At 38.9% G+C, this 24,980-nt stretch overlaps 1 protein-coding gene and 1 pseudogene across 1 annotated transcript in view; both read left to right on the top strand.

Annotated features, from left to right (window-relative positions):
* The first annotated feature begins 11,671 nt into the window (after window positions 1–11,671).
* Window positions 11,672–24,980, top strand: part of UBL3 (ubiquitin like 3) — a 63,524-nt gene continuing 50,215 nt past the window's right edge. Inside the window, exon 1 of the mRNA XM_037527101.1 lies at window positions 11,672–12,241. Coding sequence (XP_037382998.1) covers window positions 12,215–12,241 — 27 coding nt within the window. The 5' untranslated portion in view covers window positions 11,672–12,214. The remainder of the gene's footprint in view (window positions 12,242–24,980) is intronic.
* Window positions 21,829–24,139, top strand: LOC119258807 (ATP synthase F(0) complex subunit B1, mitochondrial-like; annotated as a pseudogene).

Genomic DNA, 24,980 nt, shown 5'->3' with positions numbered 1-24,980 from the left:
GCATTGTTTTTAAAATATCAATAAGAAAGACATCATGGGACTCCTGTGGTGGCGCAGGCAGTTGAACGCAGCAGTGCTGTGAAGCTGTCCGCAGCCTCTGCAGCGCGGGTTCCATTCCGGCTGGCCAGCGAGGGTCCAACATGGTGAGGCAGACCTCTCCCGTCTCTCCTGCTGCTCCCCTCAGCAGTGTATTTCCTCAGTCTGCCTGTTCTGTTCCCCGCACTGTCTCTGGTGAATCCTTTCACCCTTCCACACATCTGGCCTGTACACCGGTTCTTGTGTAAATAAATAAATAAATCTTTTAAAAAAAAGAAGATCATATCATTTAAATTTTTTTTAATTAGTAGGAATTGGATGTTGGGGATGAATGACAGGGAAAAAAATCAAGGATGGGCCACTGGCTGAAGGAGATACAACACAGAGGAAGAGGAGGTTTGGTGGAGAAGCATGTGATGCTTTGGTTTGTCATGTGGGGGTACATGGGGCATCCCAGTAAAGAAAGAAGCCTAATGAGTAGTTGGGATATATGGATCTGGGGTCAAGAGAACAGTCTATATTTGAGATACTATATTGGACATCACCCACCCCAATGAGGTATTTGAAACCGCAGAGTAGATAGAGCTTGTGCAGGCAAGGGAGCAGAGGAGAGGAAGACCCTTTGGCATTTTTTTTTAGTACTCCCCAAAATTTTTAATAACAGCCAGACAGGGCTGAGAAGCACTATAGAAGGGAGCAGATGAGATATTAAATTCTGATAGGAGAACCACATATTTGTAGAGAGATTTTGAGTTTATAAAGTACTTTTGCATATATCACCTTATTGAATTTTTGCAGTCATCCTCTGAGATAAGAAGTAAACCAGGTAAGGAGAAAAGGGCAAAATCAACATTTAAGGATCAGATATAGTATAGCAATGAGTGAAGAAGATGGAGAAGGAGCAAAGAAGTTATTGGAACACCTGGAAAGCATGGTATTGTAGAAAACATGTTATTTTATAAAAGATAATGATAGTGAGCATTTATCCCTATCAAACACTGTATTAAGTTCTTTAGAAATCTATTTCATTTGTCCTTAGGACAACCTTATGAAGAAGATACTAGTATTAACCATATTTTACAGTTGAGGTACTCACATTTCACACAGATTAAACAAACCTGCCCATGTGCTCTGAGTGATAGAGTTGGAATCCAGTCCCATGAGAGCTGACTCTGTAACCATCCAGGAGCAAAGGAGTGGCCTGTTGCATCAAAGACTCAGAATTGGTTAAGGATGACCAAGCCTGAAATGTGTCCATGGTGTTTGGCTGTTCAAAATCTTGGCTTGAGAGTTGGGGTGTAGGGTGAAGAAAATCATGCACGATGAATGTTAGACTACAGTGGAGACCTGTGCACCCACAACTCCAAGAGGCTCCACACACAGAAGGAGTTGCCTCTGGAGCTATGAGGCATACAACCCACACAACCTCTTACAGCAATTTTGAGCAAGCATTAAATGAAGTAAGAGGGACATACATGATTCCATCAACTTTCAAGAAGCTGATGTTAAGGGGAAAACATGATAGGGTAAGAGAGAGGAATACTGAGAAGTAAGAAAGGCTGCTTAATGTTTTTATTTTTTAAGATGGAGAGATTTGAACAAATTTCTGTGGCAAGAAGTTTGCCTGGGCTAGTCCTGCATAGCTCCCATTAGGACTCCCTTTCCTGTAACTTCCTCTAAAAAAACTAGTAGCAGAAACGTGAGAGAGGGAAAGGCAGAGCTGTAAAAGAAAGAAAAGTGATTGTTGGAATAAGTTTTCTGTGGACAAGAAGAAGTGGTTGAGGGCTGAATCTTGGGAGAAAGGCGTGACTTCCCCTCAGATGGAGGATAATGAAGGAAGAGTAAATACAGTTTTTAACAGGTTAGGGGTGGAATGCAGATTTGTTCGATTTCTTATCTAGCTCCTTTTGTCTGTGAAGTAAAGGCTATGAGGTTACCGATTGGGGTTCAAAGTCCTTGTTCCATTTGCTTTCCTCTGTTAGCCATGAGGCAAACAACCATTTCATAAGTTCAACCCTCTTTTCATAAATGTGGTTCTATGATTGTCTATAATAAAAGACAGAGAGTGTGGATAGATTTGAACTGAGCACGAACAAATAGCTGAAAAAATATGCCCTTAGAGTAGTTGATTTTAGTCTTGTTGCTATCACCTATGAAAATGCTAACTTAGCAGACAAAAAGAGTGAGGCAAATCTGCACCACTAGCACAGGAAGTGCCTTCACTGTATCCCATTTCATTATAACAATTATAGTAACTTCTTATTGAGAGTTGGCAGAATGAGCCTATTCTAAGTTTACCTACTATTAAATACACTATTCCAAATGCATGCACTTTTCTATTTTATGAGGCCTTTTTTAATAGATGAGAAAATTGAGTAACTCACCCGAGTTTACACATCCTTTAAACGGCAGAGCCAGGGTTTAAATCCAGGATACACACTCACTGCTAATATATTAGTTTTCCCCCTCTCTTTCTTGATATAATCTGTTGATTTAAGTTCACTTCATGTCTTCCATTTTATCTGTGGCATGAAGTCAAAGGTTGTCATTGTGATAATTTAATCACTTCTGAATGCCCCTGAAAAGATGACATGGTAATCTGATATGAAGATTCCTGGCATGCTGTACTAGATGGCCAGTTAAACCGGGCAATTGGTTCTATTGCTGCTCCCCCTGTGAGACAGTTAGGCCCTGACTCTTCTATGAAATCTCTTGTTGGAATGTGGGAGTAGGTGTGTGTTAGCTGGATTATTCAGTTTGGGAAACATGGTCATGAAATCCTGCTATATGGGTGGTTGCCTAACAAGGATTGACTCAAGGGCAGAATTAGCGATGACAAAGGCCACTCTCTGGCTCTTGTCATTCTCCAACACCGGCCACCTCCCTTTCAGTGTGGTACATTGAAGACTTCAAGGGCAAGCACAAGACCTTAGGGAAATTGTTTCTTGATTCTCCATTCTGTTCTTTTTGATATTAATATAACATGCAAGTATTTATTGATTGACAGTGCCACTATCTCCCTTGGGTGAAAGAAAACTACAAATTGAACAATGTGAAGTAATTATAGCTTAATCAATCAATCAAAAAACCAGTGTCAAAAAATTGACTAAGGTAGAGCTTAGTGAGGTTCAAAAGAAATAGAACTTGCAGTTCATTCCACAAGATTAATGTTAAGGAAGGAGTGTTTTCCTGCCTACACTAATGGAGATAAAATGCTCCATTAGGATTTTTTTAATTGCTAAGATTTTATTACTTTTGGCATGAAATTTTTTTTCACTGAATAACTCTGTGATGGTGGACTAAATCTATTATAATAAAAACCCAGAATTTTATTGCACATTATGATACCAATTTGATAATAAATTTTACACATATTGGTTTATTTATCATGACTAACAGAAAATTATGTAATAATTCAACAATTACATAATGTCACTAGAAACCATTCTTTTTTTTCTTGGAACATCTAGAGGAAATTCATTCTCACGTACATTTGAAAATTACAGAGAAAATGTGGCTGCTTCTCAAGAAGTTTCTATTTCCTCATTTGTTAAAAAAGAAGGAGATGATATCACCACAAAGTTTCTTTCCAGCTTTCGCATTGGATAATTCAACAGTGTGGGCAAAGAGGGGTCAACTCAGGAAAAAAGGCAACTCAGCAAAAAACAGACACAAGTCTACTTTTCTGGCAGTCTGTGAATTCTTAGACTGACCACATTACATACAGTAAGTTTGCAAAAAAAAAAAAAAAAAAGTTAAAATCATGTTACTATTAAAAACTATAACTAATTTTTTTTTTAAATTTAACTCCAGTCGTCACATAAAAATTGTCTTTCCGTTGGCATATTCTCTTAGTCATAGGAAAGCTATTGAGCTAAAACTTAAATATAACTTCGTGTTAATAAGACACACCTCTAGATCTGAAGATAACATAAAAATATAATCCCTGACTTCGCAGAATCACTGAACTTGGAAGGGGATTTGTAAGGTTCATCTCTTCAACACACTTATTGACGAGGTTTTATGGGTGCTAGTCATTCACTATGCTAAAAGCCCTGGGGATACAAAGATGAATAAAACCCAGGTCCCACCCTTAAGGAGTTTACAGGTAATTGGAGACAGAGTACAAACAGATGGAAAGCTGGATGCAGCCTGAGAGATAAACAGCAAATAAGAAAATAATTTCTAGGGCCTCCCTGGTGGCGCAGGCAGTTGAGCGCTGAGCTGTGAAGCTGTCCACGGCCTCTGCAGCGGGGTTTGATCCTGGCCGGCCAGAGAGAATCCCACGTGGCCTGGCTGATCTCTCCTGTCTCACCCACTGCTCCCCTCAGCAGTGTGTTTCATCAGTCTGCCTGTTCTGTTCCCCGTTCTGTCTCTGGTGAATCCTCTCACCCTCCTGCGCATCTAGCCTGTACCCTGGTTCTTGTATAAAAATAAATAAATCTTTAAAATAAAAAAGAAAATAATTTCTAAATTTTATTAGACCAAATTGTACTAAAGTGATCCTTCAAACTCCAGGATCAAGGAGAAAATCTAGCATCCGCAAGGATGCTCCCAAAGGCATGACAGTTCCTGGGAATAAGTAGGAGGTATAAAGGGATACTTTGTGTTCACATCTATAGCTGCCCATGCCCTGTCGGGGTGGGGGAGGGTAGATGCACCCAAGCCATGTGGTGGGGAGTGGGGTCTGGTCTCCCGGGATCCAAGTCTTAGTCCTACACTGGTCCCCAGACCTTAGTGCTTGTTGTCTTACTGTTTCAGTTTGCTTAGGGTTTCTCCAAAATGTTTATTTCTACGCACAGGAAAAACGCTCAGTCTGATGAAAATGCAAAATGATCAACTTAAAGTACAGGTTTTTTTTTTTAACTTGATAAGTTAGCATAAGGAGGGAGAGCTTCAAAAATTTTAAATACAAGAGGTTTTCTCTCTGGTTGGAGTGTGTGGGTGTGTGTGCGTATGTACACATATACACACATATATAGGGAAGTGGTTTTAAGTGTGTTGCTGATACTGTACTTGCTTAGCAAAGTACAGTATTATTATTGAAAGAGAGAAGAGCTGATGATATTATTCTAGAGAAGTTCCAAACTGTCCCAGCCACCACTGTGCACAGCTTCTGTATTATCAAGGATATGTGCCCATGTTATAAACTGTAGATTGCTATAAGGATGGGAGGTGGTGGTGGTGGTGGTGGTAAAGCTGGCATTCTCATTTATAGGTAGCATCCTAAGTAGTTAAACCTCTTTGGAAAATAAGTTTTTGCTGAAGGAACGCTCACAGACTGGCTCAGTGATAAATTTCTGGACGCTCACTTAAACAAGTAATTCAAAATTCAGAAAGATTGGTAGGCATAAAAGTGAACAATTGCAAGTAATCTTCATGTTCTCCAAATAGAAAGTGATTGTGTAAGTTGTAAGAGCCTGCAACCTTTAAAAATGAGGAGTAGGAAAAGAGTATGTTGTCATTACTGTGAGCCTGCACAGTTTAATATTTAAAAGAAAAATTTATTTGTACTATAAATTTTTGATATCATTTACACACACACACACACACACACACACACACAAAACCTGGAAGGAATTACAAAAAAAAGTGAAAATAGTCTTTCTAATTTCCAAAAATATCTGCGATAGTTTTATTATTCATTAAAAATTAAAAAAAACATAGTGGTTAAATATACATTATGTGGCAGAATGTCAAAGTCCTCCTTATTTTTGTAGAACTTCATTGGCAGGAGAGGGAGTAATGGAACAACCTATGAGGAGGAAGCCCTGATCTCCTATTACCCTGGTGTTTCCTGATCTGTGAATGAAGAGTTGGGGGCTGCTCATCTCCAAGACCCTTTAAGAGTTTTTAAATTGTGTGAGTCCAAGAGATCCCACATGACAGCTAACCCGAAACATACAGACAAAAGATACTACTGGAGCTCAGAGGCTTTATCCATCTCATAAAAATAAATCTTATCATGACACTCCCCAGTTTAGAAGCTTTCAATGACTCCCACTTGCTATTAAATTCAGACTGCTTAGCCTAAATTCAAAGTCCTTGGTGATTGGCCTCTAGTTTGTCTCTCCTGCCCTTTTCTACCCCACCCCTACCCCAATGCCAAGCAGTCATTTGAACAGCAACCTCCTCTCCCAGCCCTTCTCACCCTTGAACACCTTGAACACCTTGCCTATTCAGGGGGGGAAATTTGCTTTTTTTCTTATGTGCTTCCAAAGAGCCTAGCGCTTATTCCCAAGGTGACATTTGTCAGCTTATCATCTGGTGCTTTAATTTTTGCCTTAGTTGCCTCTATCTTTTACTAGACTCTGGGCAACAGGGAGATGCCTTGAGATAAAGAGAGACGTGGCGCGGTCAAGGTCTTGGTTACAAGGTGATACAACAGGCGAGGGGATTATTCCTTAAAACCAAGACCGTAGTCATAGTCACCTTTACAATTAACAGCACATTCAGGTTATCAATTTTATCATAAAGAAAACTTGCCTGGGAAAAAGGAGGGAGGCAGAACTTGATGGAATTTGGCTTACATAGTGTTTTTCAACTTTGGCTGCACATGAGAGTTACTTGTGGGTGTTTCGAAAAACACCAGTGCCAGGTCCAGCCCTGGAGAGTCTGATTTATTTTTTCTGGGGTAGGGCCCAGGTATCTTGTTTTTAAATGGCTCCTAGTAGCTCTTGTGGGAATCAAGTTGAGAATGTCTTGTTAGGCAAGTATAGGGTTAAAGAGAAAGGACATATTTGCAGTGCATGGGTGCAAGTCTCCTCAGAAGTAAAAATAGATCATCGCCCTTTGTGTTCTATCTATTCCTTTGCCTTACCCAATTCAGTTTTATTCTTTGGGTCCCAAACTTCTTCAGAGCACAATTCTCAAAGCTACAAATACACATACATTCATTCTGCTCTGGCACAAGTAAAGACTGAAGGAGTAAAGTCTTTACTAAGCCAGTAAACTGATTGTGGTAGAGAATTAACACTTCTTGAAACCCCTTCCATGTTAGGGGTCTTCACATAGATATTAGGAGGCTGGTAAAGATTTTCTCATGAGAATGACAGAGTAAAAATTTTATGGAAATATAGTACAAAGTAAGCCTTTGAAGTGACTCTTACACTGGAACCAAAGAAGGACTTTAGGCATGACTAGACTTGATCATCCTCACCACTGGATCAGGACCATGCAGAGAGGTCCCAGACACTCTTCAATGGGCAAATCTAGGTCTCTGGCTGCAGACCAGGTCAGCCTTGGAAAAACCAGGTGGAGGTGGAGGTGCCAAAGATCATCTTCGATGCTTTGTTTTCACTTTCCCACCAGTGTAGGGGTGCACATGCCCTCTTCCCACCACCCCAGCTTCCCTCCCTCATGGCCATTTTGCAGATTTTTCGGTGCCTCCTGTGGCCTTTCCCTACTCCAAAATTTTTAATAAATGACAATGGAACGTATAATGAGAAAATCAACTAAAGTAATATCTGATTAAATGTTACTGTCTCATAGAAAGTAATACTTCTGTCTAGTTTAAATTCATGTTTTCTTGACAAGGCCCTTAAGGAATGATCCTGAGATGGGAATTGTTTCAGAATCTTTAAATAGATGGGGAGATGTATTTATTTATTTATTTATTTAAAAGATGTACTTATTTATACAAGCACTGGGTACAGTCAGAAGCGTGGGAGGGTGAGAGAATTCACCAGAGCCAGAGCGGGGAACAGAACAAGCAGACCCACGAAATAGACTGCTGAGGGGAGCAGTAGGAGCCGCAGGAGAGGTCTGCTCACCATGTGGGACCCTTGCTGGAGGCCGGGAATCGAACCAGCGCTGCAGAGGCTGCGGGCAGCTTTGCAGCCCAGCACTCAACTGCTGCGCCACCAGGGGAGACCCAGGGGAGATTTATTTTTTAACAGCTTCATGGAGATATAATTTGTGCATCATAAAATGTACCACCCATTTTGTGATAACCAAAAGGTGGAAGCTACCCAAGTGTCCATCAATGACTGAATGGATAAACAAAATGTAATACACATATGCAATGAAATATTATTCTGTTGTGAAAAGGAAGAAAATTTTGACACATGTTACAACATGGATGAACCTTGAAGATATTATGTTAAGTGAAATAAATCAGTCACAAAAGGACAAATACTGTATAATCCAGATATATAAGAAACCTGGACTAGTCATTAATCAAGATGGAAAGTAGAATGGAGATCATTAGGAGCTGGAGGGAGGGAGAAATGAAGAACTGTTTGTTCAATGGGTATGGGGTTTCAGTTTGGCAAAAAGAAAGATTTCTGTGAGTGAATAATGTTGATGGCAGTACAACAAAATGAATGTATTTAATGCCACTAAGTTGTACACTTAAAAAAAGGTTAAGATGGTAAATAATTTATATTATGTGTATTTAAAAATCAAAAGCAAATCCTCGTATTTAAAGTGTACAATTCAGTGGTTTTTAGTATGTTTAAAGAGTTGTACAAGCATCACCATAATTTAATTGTAGATCATTTTCATCACTTCCTAAATAAAAGACCCTCATACCCATGAACAGTCACTCAAGGAGACATTAAGAGGCCATGGGTGTCATGGTCTATTCTTCTGGAACTTGACATTTATAGACTCTTTAGAAGGGACCTTAGTGATTTAGTTCAATCTAAAGAAATTGAGGCTCAGCGAGTTAAAGTGTCTTGGCAAAAATCACCAGCTAATTAGTGACAAAGCCAGGTGTTTGGATTTCCATGAAGTTAATGCTCTTAGTTCAAAAATGCTGTGTCAGTTACTTCCTTCACCTTAATTTTGACAATAGGTTAATGATTTCAAGAGGAAATTATTGCCCTTACCCTTTGTGCATAGGTGGCTCTTTCTGCGGCCTCCCATCTCACCTGCCTGAGTTGGGAAACAGTGAAGAGTGGAGGGTAGAAAAATCAACAACTGCGCTCTATCATTCTCCCTCACTCCTTATCCTTATTAGAGAAGAGTTACTGAAGAGTTTCACTGAGAATCAACAAGGAGGTACAGTGATTCCTTTGGGAAAGATGTAGCCTCTTAAAGGGTAACTGGCAACAAACAGCAACATCTGCAGTCAGCAATGTCAGGGCAGGCAGTGGTGGTGGATACATCCCCTGTCCTATGGCTGTTGGCAATGGGCAGAGGAAGTATGAGTTGATGCTTATAAGTCTTCCATCTTATTTTTCTAGCCTTTCTACTGGTAGTAGCCTTTCTACTGGTAGTAGCCTAGCAGATCCTTGGCCAGGGCAGTCAGTGGATAAAATTTGGAGCCAGGGATGAGGTGGAGGACTGTGTGTCTCCAAAATGTGTTCCAATATTCCTTCTATACTCATCAATCGAAGCACTTCAACATATTTCTGGAGGGCTGGTGGGAAGAGCTCTGTGGTTGCTAATCATGAAGAATGAGCAACCAACTGCCTGGCACCAAGGAAATCCAAGTAGCTACAGACTCAGAAATTATCTAGGCAAAGTCCTGACCCTGATTGTAGTGAGATTTGGACCTTTTTTCTTCTCTATCCTTCTGTTTGCCTGGGAATTTGATCTATCTTCCTCTTCCCTGGTTACCACCCTAAGTCACCACAGGCTGATGTGGTCCCCTGGAAGTGCTTAGAATTTCTCCAGTGAGGCTAATCAAGAGGCAGGTGCTCAAAACGTCCTATGAGTTTCCACCCTGGTGTGACAAACCTGACTGAAGAGATTGCTGTGGGGAATGACATAGGCTTCCAGACAATGTTTCCTGAGGACAGTGCTTAGATTATTCATTTTTAGATTCCTGGCATCTAACAGAATATCTGCCACATTTGTTTGCTGGTGAATCAGTAGTAACACTTCACAGCAAATGATGCATTATTATTTACAAAGCGATTTATTTCCCATGTATGAATTCATCCTCACAAGTTCCCTTACTTTACCCTGGAAGGTAGGCAAGACTGTTTTACAGATGAAGTCACACAGCTGTAGGCTGCAGAGGTGGTTTTCAGACTGTGAATCTATTGGTATTTTTGTACAGGTGTCCTATTGAGACTGCTCTACCTCAAATATTCTACCAAAACACTAAGGGAGAACAAATAGAAATTTTAGATGGCACTTTGTGGTTATTGCACTTTGTTCCTAAATCTGGAGCAGACATATTCTTCATTTAAGTACCTCAGTAGAGATGGTTGTGGACTTATCAAGGTCTGACTTACAATTTTTCCATTTTATGATGGTTTTAGAGTGATATGCACCCAATAGAAAGAGGGGTAGGATATTTTCATGTGATGCTGAATATTGGGAGTGAATGACAGATCACGGTCAACATTTTCAATTTGCAATGTTTTCAATTTTTTATGGGTAGTGAGGTGCATAAACACACCACAAGGAAGATCTGTTTTGCTAATCACTACAGGTATATATGTTTTTTAATTACATTTTGAGAATATGTAGAATTTGGGGGCCAGTCTGATAAAGTGGTGAATTCCTATATAGTTTGTAATAGCTATTTCCTAATAAGGGTTTGACATGACAGACACACCATTGTATCTAATACAGTTTTTGGTAATTTCAATTAGCTAGATTATAGCTTTATGGCCCTGGGTCTTTAAGAACCATGTTCAAACATTTCCCCTGCTTAATGAGATCCTTGTTCCTGTTGAACTTCTCTGACCTTATTGGAAATCAATGATTGCTTCTGATCTTCCAAATGTAATGTTGAGGAGATCTAGATGAAATCACTCTACAAAATGCTTTGAGATTGCAGGATGTGGAGAGCGTGCTGTCATTAAAAAGAATGACTCTGTTTTCAGCTAAACCATATTTCAACTCGGTATACTGTGCAAGAGGGAATTTCTCTGTGCAGAATTATTTCCCCCAATCAAGTCGCAGGATCACAGCACTCCTGCTAGGTATCACCTAACTCCTGGGAGGCAGCTTGGCTCAAGCGCGCTTTCTTTTCATAGCAACTGTTGCCATGAGAGGGCGTGGCTTCGGAGCGGGGAGAGGCTGTTCGGTGGCTTGCTTCCCTGCCCCCCCACCGCGTAAACTACATTTCCCGTGATGCTCGAGGGTGGTCTCCGTAGTGACGCGCTCGGTGTCCGCGGAGGGGGCGGGCGGGGGCGGTGGCTGCGCAGGGGGGCCGTGCTCTCCCTCCGTCCCCGACTAGCGCTCGAGCAGCTGCCGCCGCCGCCGCCATGTTGGCTTGAGAGGCGATGACAGGAGGCGGCTGCGGCGTTGGGTACTGAAAAGTGGAGTAAGAGGAAGAGAGACAAAGCTCTGAGAGGAAACTGTTCTCGGGTTGAGGCGAGGGAGGACCCGGCCTCTTCCGGGGACCGGCCGAAGTCGGCGTCGCCAGGAACTCGCGAGGCCGGGAGGGGAAGGCGGACTCGGGGGAGGCGGAGGGCGGAGAGGAGCGCCGAGGAGCCGGAGACGATGCGCCCCGAGACCCGCTGCTGCCCGGCGGCGCCCGCGGCCTGAGCCCAGAGGGGCCGTGGGGTCCCCTTCCCGGCCCGAGCCCCGCGCGTCCTGCGCTCGCCGTCCCCCCGCCGACTCTCCGCCCCCGGTTTCGCTTTGGCTCCCAACTAGTTAAATGCCCTTGAGCGCGGGTTTCCGCGGCCCGGCTCCCGGCCCCGGCCGCGCGCGCTGAGTCGTGCCCGGAGCCGTCCCCGGCTGCGGCCCGCGCGCGGCCGCCCGTCCCCGCTCACGCGCCCATGTGTAGCTACATAGTTATCTATGCGCATCCACACCGGGGCATTTTCTTCCTGCTTCATGAGGACTTGACTCGGGAGTAAGTGTGAATCACTGGGAAAGGAGGAAGGCGGATTTAACCCCCTCCCACCCCGCTCCATGTCCGTGTGTCACTCGACTGGGTCCACCTGGCGCGGCCGGTCCTGGGGCTGCTGCTGTTGCTGACGACGACGGGGGCTGCTGCTGCTGCCTCTGCTGCTGCCATCCCGGGAGTTCCCTTCTGCTCCGGCCACGCAAGCTCCTGGGGATTGTTCCTCCTCGCACGGAACCTCGGCCAGGCCGGCACTTGGGCTCCGAAGCAACTTATTTTTTGGAAAAGCACATCACGAGCCAATCAAGATTGTTAAAGGTTTATTTGTGTAGTTGAAGACTTCTGCTCTTTTTTTTTGTTGTTGTTGTTGTTGGCTGGTGTATTTCATTTCCCGTAAACAACTGGGTATATATATCAAACGGCAAGATGTCCAGTAATGTCCCGGCGGATATGGTAAGTGAAGGATAAGTTATGACACTGATTTAATTGTGGTTTCCAATCTTATTTAATCAGAAAGGATGCAGGTTTGCTGGGGGCTATCATAAAGACGGCGCCGGGAGATTTGCAGAAGTTAGAGGTCGGGTTTCCTGCTTTTATAAAGTACTGCTTTTAAGATACCCTTTCTCGTTTGGTTGTGTTTTCTAAATCATTAGACAATGGAGAAGTAGGGGAAATGAAGCAAGATAGCTTGAAATGGAGAAAATATCAGCCTCATTGCTCGAAGCCTTCCGCGCTTGTTTCTCAAAGCTTCTAAAAACGTCAGTGACAGTGGGCAGAGCTGAGGACGGGTGTCCCCACTAGATACATAGGTAGACAGGAAAAGGGGAATCTTGCTCTACGACACTGACGAGATCATTAATGCAGTAGCTACAAACGTGGTATGTTCAAGAACCGGGACGCATATCTCTTCAAGAAAAAGCCTACTAGAATTGGCTGTGGGCTTTAGAAATGTCTGGGTGAACCAAGTATGGCAACAGAAATCTTAGGATGTTTTGGAATTTTTACAAACCTGGGCTGACTGTATATTGGTACTTTTTATAAATAAGCCAGGACTTTTAATGCCAGATATTTAGTAGTAATACATCCATGAACTTTCAAAATCTAATAAAACACGTTTTTGAGTCTTAATCTTTGAATATTGAGAAGTTGAAACAAAAAGTAGTCTTGTTTATTGGCGCTTTTCTGTTTGTTTATAAAGGGTAAGGCTGTAAGTCTGTTGACTAACAGTTACTGTAGGCTTACAGCGCAGGGAGGTGGGTTTGTGTGAGTGTGAAATTACACTTTGCAGTCCTAGGGACAAGCGTAATGCAATTAACAGGAAGATGAATAATCTTGTTTATGAAAGAATTCAAGTTAACATAGTTTACTCACGTAAACATTAACATTTGCGTGTGTGTATTTGGGTGAAAAACAAAATTTAACTTTGCTGATTAATTTTTAAGATGTCAGATGTATCTATAGGAGCGAACCTCGTTTACAGTCTTTAAATAAAATCTAATGATTCTTAATGGCCTATTTTGACCTTGGCTTAAAGACGTTTCCTTATGTTTGATACCCCATTTAACACATTATCTCTTGTGGTTCACACAGCAACCTTAAACTCTGCTTCCTGAGTCTTAAAACTCTTGCATTGTCCTTTTAGTTTTCCCTTCCCTTCTGGTGTGCACATTTGAGAATATTCTTTTGCCTGCTTAAGAATGACTGGACTTGGTTTCCTCTACACTATTCTTGAAGTTCCCTGGAGAGGTCTCTGTACTGAGCTGGAAAATGCTGTTTCTCTTGTTTGATGAGTGTTCTGTGGGCTCATCACCTCCAGCAAAGATTGTTCTCTGTAAAGCCTCCATTTTATTTCATCGCAAACGCTGCAGAATATGTTCACCATAAGTACTATTTATTCTGGCATAGAAGTTGCAGTGAAATAGATTTGTGTCATTAAAACAGTGCTACTACTTTCTTTAGGCCCAGTGATGAAGAAAAGCTGAAATGTGCATTAGCATCAGTCATGAATTGAAAAGATTTGGGGAATACTGTTTCCAAGTTAGAGAGATGGTTTGGAGCCTAATGTTCAAATCAGGGGACTGAGAAGTAGTGGCAAGGTCTTACTAATAGCTGCAATTATAAAATATAATTATTTTATTTCAGACTGTATTTTAAGGCCTTGATTCTGTGGTGCTTTGAGATCCCTTGATTAAAGGTGATATGCAAGGGCAAAGCAGCATTATGTAATAAACATATAATACCCCGATGATGCTATTTCAAAGTTTGTCTTAAAGTACAGCCCAGATTAGATTGTCCTGAATATTTTTATGTATCATTCTGTTGCTGTTCAACTTGTTGGAAGTCTTTGAGGGTTTTTTTTACCCCCCCAGTGTTAAAACCTTTAAATGTTCATTTCCTATTACATTTCAGTTTTGGTCAAGAAGTCCCTTCATTTGATAGGGATCTAGGAGTCTCAACTTTTTGAAATATAACATGGTAATGGTTAGAAGTTGTCAGTTAACTGCTTCACTTTTGTTAAGCTTTACATATCAATAATCGACAATTTGCAAGTACACTCATGACTTAAGAATAGTTTCATCACTCTGAATCTTGAAAAGCCTCAGCCTCCCACCCCCACCTCTCACCACAATCTGACATTTCCCTTGAAGTATAACTATCAGGATATGCATTCTTGTGTGAATACATATATTTGCTAGGTGCAGTTAAAATATTCAAGTTTCTAACTGTTGACAACTAGTATGTGCTATTTAGAAACAAATGTTAGGCTCTTTTACATGTTAATGATGCTTCTGGGTTGTACAGGAAAGGCCTCTTTGGGAGATGAGCTGGGGTGGTGAAGTTATAACTCCTGTCAAGTTTCCATTAGACATAATTCATTCTTGAGCTACAGTAATTACTAAATCAATAGATTATTTTGGTAAAGTCTTCCTGTGGCTAGATTGTGATTCATTTTAGATTTTTTTCTTTTTTTTTTTTTTGTAAACGTAACTATTTTCAAACTTTCAATAAATTTTAGTGCTTATTATAAGAAATCTCATTTTTTAATAATTCAAATTTAGCAAATTGATCTTTCTGGAGTGGGAAGGGCATCCCCAGTGAATGTACTTGCTGTGCTCTTAAAAAATGTGGGGTTGGCTCTTTTCCCATTAACATTCTGCAAATAGATATATGTCTGTAAATAATATAAATATATTTACATAAAATACTTGCTTGTCTTTTGCTGTAAGTGATTGAGTTTGAACTAAGATATACTAACACTACAGTGTAATATTTGTGAAAAAAAAAAAAAAAAAAAAAAAAAAACAAAAACCAACCAAAAACCTGAGGATATCATTTTTAACACATTGTATTGAAATAATTCATTTCCCTTGTTTTTTCCTCAGTCCAGATCATAGTCTAATAGTCATTTTTAATAATTGTATCATGCATGAAAATGACTGTTTTCTGTAAACTCTTTTTGTTAGTAATAGAAATCTACCTGAGTCTGGGTAGATAAGGTGCTAGTTTTGTTTCTGGATTAAGAAAATTATCAAGAAATTATGGCATTTATTAAAAAAAATGCACATAACATTTAGCTACTATGTAGAACATTGGACCAAAATTATACTTTATTGTGTCTATAAAATTGAAAGCTCTAAGAGAAATTGATAATTAGTATTGAGAATAATGGCTGAGCTAATTTTAGTATTTGAAACATTTTAAATAATACAACAGTGTAAGAAAAGCTGTGTGTCTTTTAAAACTATTAATATGGAAATCGTAGCAGATATACAATTTTTAGTCTGGGGTTAAATGAGATAATGACAAATGAGTTTTTTCATTGCTTAATGAATATTTTTATTGTAGTGTTATATATTTTCCATTTGTGGAAGAAATATTGGAGCCCTCTGGTGGACAGGAAATTGCTGAAATGTATTTCCATTCAAAGTGAACTTTTATCACTTCTCCAAGTTAAAGTAAAATGACATATTGTAGAGCACACCAGAGGAAATATAATGCTTGAAAAAGATTGAGAGAATAGAAAAATTTTAACTTTGAAGAAAGAGTCTATAGATCTACTGCCCCAGATTTTCCCTTTACTTACAACTCTTTTTATTTCTCTTGCTGGAGCTCTTATTTCAAATCAAATTTTGGAGGTTTTATAAAGCTGAAGAGTAGATTAGTACTGTGTATATATAGTGTGTAACTTGATGAACAGTTTAATAAATAATGTATCTTGACTAGAATGTTTTTCTAAATTGTGTAACTTAAATGTGATTATTTCGTGATCTGAATTAGGCATTTTTGTTAAGGAAACAATTGATAAATTATTTTCCCTCAAATTTGGGTACTTTTTACTGTCTAGCTCTGAGTCTCACCTCCACTAATATACTCTTATGTAAAAATGGTTTTTAATTCATTCTATTCCACAGTGAGCTTTCCTTCCTGTGGACCACTTTCTGTTAGTGTACTTGACATTCTTCTTATACAATGTGAAATTGGAATGGATATAGTGTCTTGTCTTATATCCAGTATTCTCCTATAATTCCTAAAACAGAATAGGCATTTAAGCACTTTTGAATGACTTACTTAACTCATGAAACATTACTTGTTTTGTTAATTATGGAAAAAAGTAAATGTTATTTTATTATATACTATGACTACTGTTAATAATGTGAAGTTAAATTATGAAGTCTATGATGTCTGCTTCTATTGTTATTTTAAATATGAAAATTATTTTTAATACTAAAGCCAGAGGTTATTTTAAATTAGTGGATAAAGTGATGTCTCTATTAACTTTCATGATGAGGAACTGTAAACTAAGTATTTTATGTATAAGAAGCATTTTAGTGTGCCTTTTATACATAAATTTATATTAGTATACATATTTTATTTACACTAAAATGCTTCTTATACATACTTTTTAAGAATTCCACTGTTCTGGGGGAAAAATTGAAAGTAACTGTAGAATTCATGGTGACTGGAAACCCTGGTAATAAATCATTCTGAATCTACATTCTTCTGAATGGAATTTGTAGATATCCTAACATAATTTTGGATTACTGTTGTTTATTTAAGTGTGATATACCATACATAATTTAACTTATTTTTGGTGACTTAGAGCCATCATTTGAATAATATTGATTCAGTTTAGTGAGCATTTATTGAGTATTTTGTCTAATCGTATCACCCCACAAGCTTCAACTATCATACCTTCAGCACCTTAATATAGATTGTGAAGCTTTATGCCCCTTTATCAGTAATTTACAAAGTGAGATGAGGTGAGTCAATTGAGATGTGAGAATAAACATATTAGAATGTCTATTTGTTTATTTTGTGGCCCCAAAAGGGGGACAAGTTGAGCTTTTGTATTATCAGTTGGTTCTGAGGCATTTCTAGATCTGCATTCGGGTGGTTATTGTGAGTGTGGTTTGCTGAGGGAAGATGGGGGGAGTTCTCTTATTTAGAGAACAACAGCAATGCCTTGAGTTTCTCAAAATTTCTGAAGGCTTTCTGTTACAGTGTCTTGCTTTTCAAAAGCAGCTGTGATACTTGTATTGGGATGGAAAACTGAGAGGTTCACTATCAAAATATTTAAAGGAGCTTTAGAACTCAAAATTGAGTTGCACATTTTCATTTTACAAAAGATGAGTATTTCTAGATGCCTGTCTTTTTTATCATGATGACGAACTATGAGTAGTATGCTATCTAGCAAATATTTTAGAGACAACTAAACTCAAGTTGTCTCTTCAAGGCAACATTGATATTTTATACTAGTTATTAGAAGTTCCTGCTTTTTAGAAGAAACTAATGTTAATGAGAGAAAACTTTGAAATATGTTTAGATTTTATTTCCAGTCTGAAAAATCTTCCATATAGATAGGTTTTGTGAACGTTGGACCACTTTATTGGAAACATTTTAAAAGCAACACATTTTACTTAATTTAAAAAAATATATGACTAGCATCAGAAAAGTAAAATTTTAATAACATTGGCATCCAGTAATTGAATTTGATCGAAAGTTTTTGCATATTGGTGCAAACATGGACAAGTGATATCATGATTAATAAACCAGAAGTGATATATTCTGCTACATGGATCTATGCTAGGTTTTCTGTTCTGACTTATGACAGACTGCCATTAAAACCAAATGTCAAAATACATTGAACTTCACAAATTGGAAAGCAAGATTTAAAAAAATGGACATATGCAATAATAGTACTCTTGTAACAGGGTGGTCCCCAGAAAAGGGGGAGGTTCCAGGTTCCCTGCCCTACCCAAGGGAGGGTGGAGCTGATAACACTCACTTAATATGTTAATAGCAATAGTATTGTTAGTGATTAGGAGGTTAAAACAAATTGATATCTAAAAAATAGTTAAATTCAAAATAATTTAATCACTTAATTTGTTTTTAATGTAAATAAAACACATTATTTATAAGTGAATATCCTTGTATTGAAGATATAGGATCAAGTATTTTATAGTTGGGCTGTTCAATTGAAACAATTTACAAGCCATTACACAAGATGACTCTGGATTTCTGAGCATCTTAAGTTTTTCTGTATATTTTTCTGTGGTCAGTGTGCCTACTGATCCTCTCCAGCTGTTGCAGTTGCTGACTTGAATTTGTTAGGAGTGTGCAAACAAGATTTTCAAAGTGTTTTAGAGTATAGTGCATTGAAAATAAGCACATGATGTCCAAGCAGGAATTTCAGGAGTTGTTTTCTAGTGAAGTACATGATCTTTATTACATGCACTTTGATCACAATTGTTTCAGTTGCTCACAGTTCTCTTGAGGCATTTGAGGCATGATTAAAAATTAAAATTGTATGTATAGTTTTATGTGAGCTCACAAGAGAGAGAAGTTAGTATTTGTTATTTGCTGTTTACCAGGCAAATATTTGGCATTTTACATACCATTTCATTTTATCTTCACCCTGGATGAATACAGTTGGTCTATAAAGAAACTACCAGGAATGCGTCTGTAGTGAAATAAGTTAGGTTTATTGACTTGCTGCGTCAATGAATAGCCATATGCCTGAGGAACCATGCAGAGTCTTAGTAAGATGGGATAGGAATTTTTGGTAAGAGTTGGGCTAATGATGAAAGACCAGGAAAAGTGAGGACTAGCTCTGGATAGAATGCAGGTAAGGTGGAGGTGGGTTAGTAATTGAGTCTCTTTCAGAAGTCGTTGTTTAGGAGCAGGAAAAATGAAGGGCTCTGGGGGAAGTGATTGGTAAGAAAGCAGTAATTACTCAGAGAAAGAGATTGTTAGTCTTTTTGAAGCTGTAGTGTGACTTGGGAGAAACTGGGTTACCTGTTGTCCCTTTTGGTCTTGTCGATACCCTTTAAAGACATCCAGTGTGATTAGCAGAAGAGCACAAATTGATTATCTGATTATCAGCAGAGCATACTTTCAGAGAGGGTAAGAAAAGTGAGGTCCTTTGCTAATAAAAAGTAAAGCTATGATGGGAATTTGGATCTGATGGCAACAGTGATATATGTACTGGAACCTTTCCCCCCACTATGCCTGACAAACTATGTTAAATCCCTCAGGCACATTTTGCTTAGTAGAATGCTGCAGATTTCCCCTTAACACCCTGCTCCAGAGTGTCTCGATGAATTGGTTTGAGCCAGCTTGGTAGTCATGACACCTATTTTGTGTGTGTGTGTGTGTGTGTGTGTGTGTGTTTGTGTATTTGCAAATTACTTTTCACCTCTGGGTTGGAATGATTGTAATGAAGATGGATTGTCTTGTTAATTGCTTAAATTAAAGGGAATTTTCTTTAAACTTGTTGGGACTTTGAGTTCTCTTGTGTAATAGAATTTCCCCTCTGTAAACGTACCATTCTCAGTGCAGAAACTATTATTGCTTCCTATGTATAACACATTGACTTGAAACTGATTTAGTGCTTTTAGGGTATTTTTTATTTATCTTCATGCTATTATGATGCAGAGTCTTTGTTGATTGATTCAAATCTAGTGATTTCATGGTCTAAATAAAGTAGATATAAGGGTACTTTCTGTGACTAAATTTTTAGAAAATATTTGTTCTTTTCTGCTGAAGAAATTATCTAAGGTCGGCATTACATTTTTTGTTTTGGGGCTTAAAATAAGATGGCAATTTGTAGTGGTCAAACAAAATGTTCTTTTATGATATGTTTAATTTTCTTTACTTTCATATGAAATTAGTGTTTTTACCTTAATATTGCTATTTTTTTTCATTCACTCGTCTATCATGGGCAACTGTCCATACCAGTAAGCATAGAATCATGATTGTGAACTGATTTCTGATAGATGTACACAAGTTATTAAAACATCTCAATATTTTGGCTATTTTCTTAGGAACAGTATTCAGGAATATAATTGCTATGTGTTAAATATATGTTAAAAATTATTACTAATTTTAAAGCATCCTTGGATTTCTGAATAAGTTTAACTTTATCATTATGAACTATCTTTTAATATGTTAGGTTGTATTTCACTTAGAATGTTTACATTTTTATTCATGAAAAAGACTAATAATTTTAGTTTCTTGTAAAGGCTTTGACAGATTTCAGTATCAAAGTTATGCTGACCTCATAAAATGGATTGGGAAATATTTTTAATTCTCTTTCAAACATCCATAAATGTTTGAAAAAACTCAAGTGATGAAGCTATCTGAAATTTTCTTGTAGAGTTTGATTTTGTTTAATTATACAGGATTTCATATTTTCTATTACTTCTTTGCCAAGTTAGACAAGTTTTGCTTCTTATGGGATTTGTCCATTTTATCTAAATTTTCTATAATTTGACTTAATTTTCACAATATCTTTACTATATTTTTAATATTTATAGTAACTTTTATGTACCTTCTTTTTAGTCTGCTTATTTGTAATTTTGTGCTCCTTTTTCTCACTTCAAACACCAATTCTCAGATTAGAAAAACAACTATTTTCTAACAGATTGTTTTTATCATTATTTCTTTATTTAAATACTTTTTTTTTTAGGATTTATTTATATTTATTTATTTATTTATTTATACAAGCACTGGGTACAGTCAGAAGCGCGGAAGGGCGGCAGGAGAGGTCTGTGCGCCATGTGGGACCCTCCTCCGGCGGCCGGGGAGCAGCCAGGGATAGACCCAGTGCTGCAAAGGCTGTGGGCAGCTTTGCAACCCAGCGCTCAACCACTGCGCCACCGGGGAGGCCCTATTTAAATACTTTTTGACCTACTCTTTTTCATGTTTCTTGAGATACATACTCAAATCACTAATGATTTCGCTTTTTTTAAATGTGCTCATGAAATTTCCCTATAAATGCACCTTTAGCTGTATCTCACAAGTCTCAAGTCTGATATAGCATACTTTATCAGTCAATTCAAAATACCTTAAGGTGTCCACTGTGGTTTTGATGGAAACTTAGTAGTAAAAAATTTAGGATGGAAGCTTCCCAAGGCCAAAAACTAGAGGTGGGGGTACAAATGATTACTAGTCATTAAACCAGCTTTGGAAAAATCCTTAGGCACAGATCACTGTCAAAGTTCTATAGGCAGAGACTGGAGGTTGAGATATGTAGAATTTTCTGTCATTACAACACAGCACCAGTCCTTACAGATTAACCAGCCAGACTTTAGAAGTGATGGATTTCACAATAAAATTCCACAAAGAATTGAACCCCACAAAAGAATACCATATAAAAACAACTGCTCTGGCAAAATACAGTTCTTGTCCCAAGACTGCCTGCCTGCCTGTGTCTGTGCAGGTGTCTCTTTTAGCAGATCTGTCCCTTTGAAAGGCAGGTCTTGTCTGAAGACTGCCCACCTGTGTCTATGCAGGTGCCTCTTTTCCTTAATAAGTTTGCCCTTTTATTTTTTTTTATTTTTAAAGATTTATTTTTATTTATTTATACAAGCACTGGGTACAGTCAGAAGCACGGGAGAGTGAGAGAATTCACCAGAGCCAGAGCAGGGAGCAGAGCAGGCAGAAGGACCGAAGGACACTGCTGAGGGGAGCAGCGGGCGGCAGGAGAGGTCTGCGCGCCATGTGGGACCCTCCTCCGGTGGCCGGGGAGCAGCCGGGGATTGAACCGGCGCTGCAGAGGCTGCGGGCAGCTTCGCAACCCAGCGCTCAACCGCTGCACCACCGGGGAGGCCCAAGTTTGCCCTTTTAAATGCAGCCATTCCCTGTTTGTGTCTATGCGAAAGTCTTGTTCTTTAGTAAACCCACTGTGTGCTGCTGAATGGGCTGAATTCCCATTCGGAGGAAACCTACTCACTAAAGGAAAACCTACTGGAGGAAACCTACTCACTAAAGGAAAACCTGCTAGAGGAAACCTACTCACTAAACTTACTCAGACCCCACCTACTTACTAAACCCTAACATCTAAACCCTGTCAGTTGAACCCCAACAGTTTCTTCTTTGATTCATAGGTTATTTAGAAATATATTGCATAATATATAAACATTTGGGAATTTGGTAGATTTTTGTTGTTGATAACCCAGTTTAAGACTACTGTGGTCTAGGATCATTCTTTCAATGACTGCAACTGTGAGTAATTTGTTCACATTTTATGGTCAGGTTTATAAAATGAAATATGGTGTGCTTCATATCACTTAAGTCAAGATTATTAAACATGTTCAAATTCCCTATATCACTAATGACTTTTTAGAGCTCACTTAATTGAGAGAGGTGTATTAGAATTGCCTCACTCCCAGTGCATAGCCCTTCTGAGGTCATTTCTTCCTAAGAGAAGCTTGGAGTGTTTACCAAGTTGTCTCTTCTTTGGCAGTCCTGAATATCTAAGTATTGATGAAAGCTCTGCTTTGCTTTTTTTGCCTCTGTGTAACATCTTTTTTGCTGCATTTTCGTGCATTTCAATCCATGTTGTTAATGATTCAGCACTTTCCTGGAGAGCAAAAATTGAGTAGAATATTGGACTGATTCTTCGAGCTTCCTTTTTATCTGGGATTCTTAATTCTTCATTGTCTTTGTAGTAAGGGAATTAAAATTTTTGTGTTCCCATCCTAGTCACATGATACAAGTTCCAGGATACTGCTTTCTGCTTGGTCTTTTTGTCCAGTCCTGGTAATTGGCAAATACTCAAGGGGACAAAAATCCTCTAAATGTGTTTCCCTTCTGTCTGGACTCTTGACACCTGAAGTCCTGGATTTCTTGGTTACTTAACTCTCTGTATGTTCAAATGGCAAAGTTTGTTTTTTAAACCTGATTTCACTTTGATAGTTGTATTCAGTGGGAAATTTGGTCAGATATTGCTATGCCTCATAATTGCTCTTTCTTTCTGTGTTTTGGTTTCTTCTTTCTTCCTAGCTAAGAATAGCTAAACTTGGTTCTCTTCATATAAGACTTGTGAGCAGCCATCTTGCCTTATGTCCCTGACATTCTCCTGTTGGGGTCACTGGGACACTAAGTCTGGCCACACTGTCCTGAGTAGTACATTCTGCCACAACTGCAGTGACCCCTTCTCTAAGAACACAGGCCTCCTCAGTCCAGGGGTGTTGCAAGCAATAAGAATCTTTCAGGGCAACCAAGTCTTGCTCCTGAACCACTTCCTGAACATGGAGGAAAAGTTGGCTGGAGACTGATCCTAAGAAAATCTTTCAGTTCTTTTTTCCCAAAACTAGTCACATGACCCTGTGTACTTGGAACTGGGCTGATCTTGTATTTTCTATCAAAGGAAATATATGTGATTACTCCAGGCACCTTCAATAGGGTTGCTTGTCTATATAATTAAAAAATATGGTGCCTCTCTTGGGGAATTTGTTGATAAATTCAGTGAGCAAAAAATTGCCCAATTAGAAGAGGTGAAACAGGCTTCCACCAAACAAATCCAGGGTGCTGTTGAGCTGGAGGAGTAAAAGCAGGCAATGGTTCAAAAGCACCATCACCTTTTTTGAGGGCAGAGTAATAACATCACTATGGCCTGGGAAGGAAGTTACTGGGGACAACTGCATAGAGTATATATACAAAGAGGTAAGGAATCACCTGGACTATCATATCTATGCAGAATAGAGGGTTGAAAAGAACAGTCGTACATGACAAGCTGGGTGGGGAAGCACATGGTGCAGATTATCTCTGTACAGCAGCAAAAGGGGTCAATTGCCAAGTGCAGCGCAGATCTAAAGCTGCTCACGAAGAAGGCTCGAGCACAGCCAGTTCTGTAAATGCCTCTGTCCCAACTGAAACAGCTGGAAACAGTTGACTCACTAAATGGAAACCAGTCTGTGTGGCAAAATATTTGTTTTGCTGTATGGTGAAGTTAGTTTATAGTTCCTAAAAATGAAGGTTTTTGAGTTCTATATAGTGAGAATTAAAAAAAAACAATTGGCCAGTAAGATTTTTTTATCCTTCTTATTCTGTGTTTTGAGCAGTTCCATGATTACTTTTGAATAAGCAGTTTGCTTTTAATAAGATTTGATTCCTGACTTAAAAAAAAAAAAGAGAACAGTTAAAATTATTTACATATTTAACTTGTTTACTTAATTACTGTGGCTCCATCAACTAAGTATTTGTAAGAAAGACATCTAAGCGTCATCCTTGATTCCTCCCTTTTCCTCATCACCCAAATCTAGTTTGTTTAAAAATGTCTGGAATCCATCCCCTTCATTCCTATCTATACTGCCCCTCTATTGCAAGAAACCACCTCTCTCTCCTTGCTGGACTACTGCATTAGTCTTGGAACTAATTCTTCTTCCAACCTATTTCCCAGTAATATTTTTTCCAAAAATAGCTCGAGTAATCTTTATGAGACATAAATTGGATTATCTTTCTCTGGGGGAAATAAAGATAACTTCCTTAGCTTTTCCATTGAAGAATAAATTCCCATAGAATAAAATCTCAAAATCTTTTCCATGGTCCTTCAGAGTCCTACATTATATGATTTCTGATCTTATCTCATTTGGCTTAGTATGCTTCAGTTATACTGGGTTCTTCTCAGTTCCTCAAAGAAGACTTGAGTTCTTTTCCCATGGCTGTGCTGGTCTTTGGATGTATTAGTTCCTTTGGTTAAGACATTTCATCAATGACCTTCTATATGCTGCCTTCTTTTCTGTTCACAGAAAAGGTTTTCCTGACCATATCTAAAGCTGATTTTCTCACTTCTTTGTTGTTGTTGTTTTTTTTCCCCAGAACTCTATTGGCTTCCTCTGTAGCACCTGCCATACTTTGTAATTGATTTATCTATCTTCCCTGGTAGGCCAGATATACCTACCCTGCA

This window comes from Talpa occidentalis, unplaced genomic scaffold (assembly GCF_014898055.3).
Source record: "Talpa occidentalis isolate TD23 unplaced genomic scaffold, MPIMG_talOcc4v2.1 talOcc4.5, whole genome shotgun sequence".
Taxonomy (NCBI): domain Eukaryota; kingdom Metazoa; phylum Chordata; class Mammalia; order Eulipotyphla; family Talpidae; genus Talpa; species Talpa occidentalis.
This window is presented reverse-complemented; position numbering and strand designations above follow the sequence as displayed.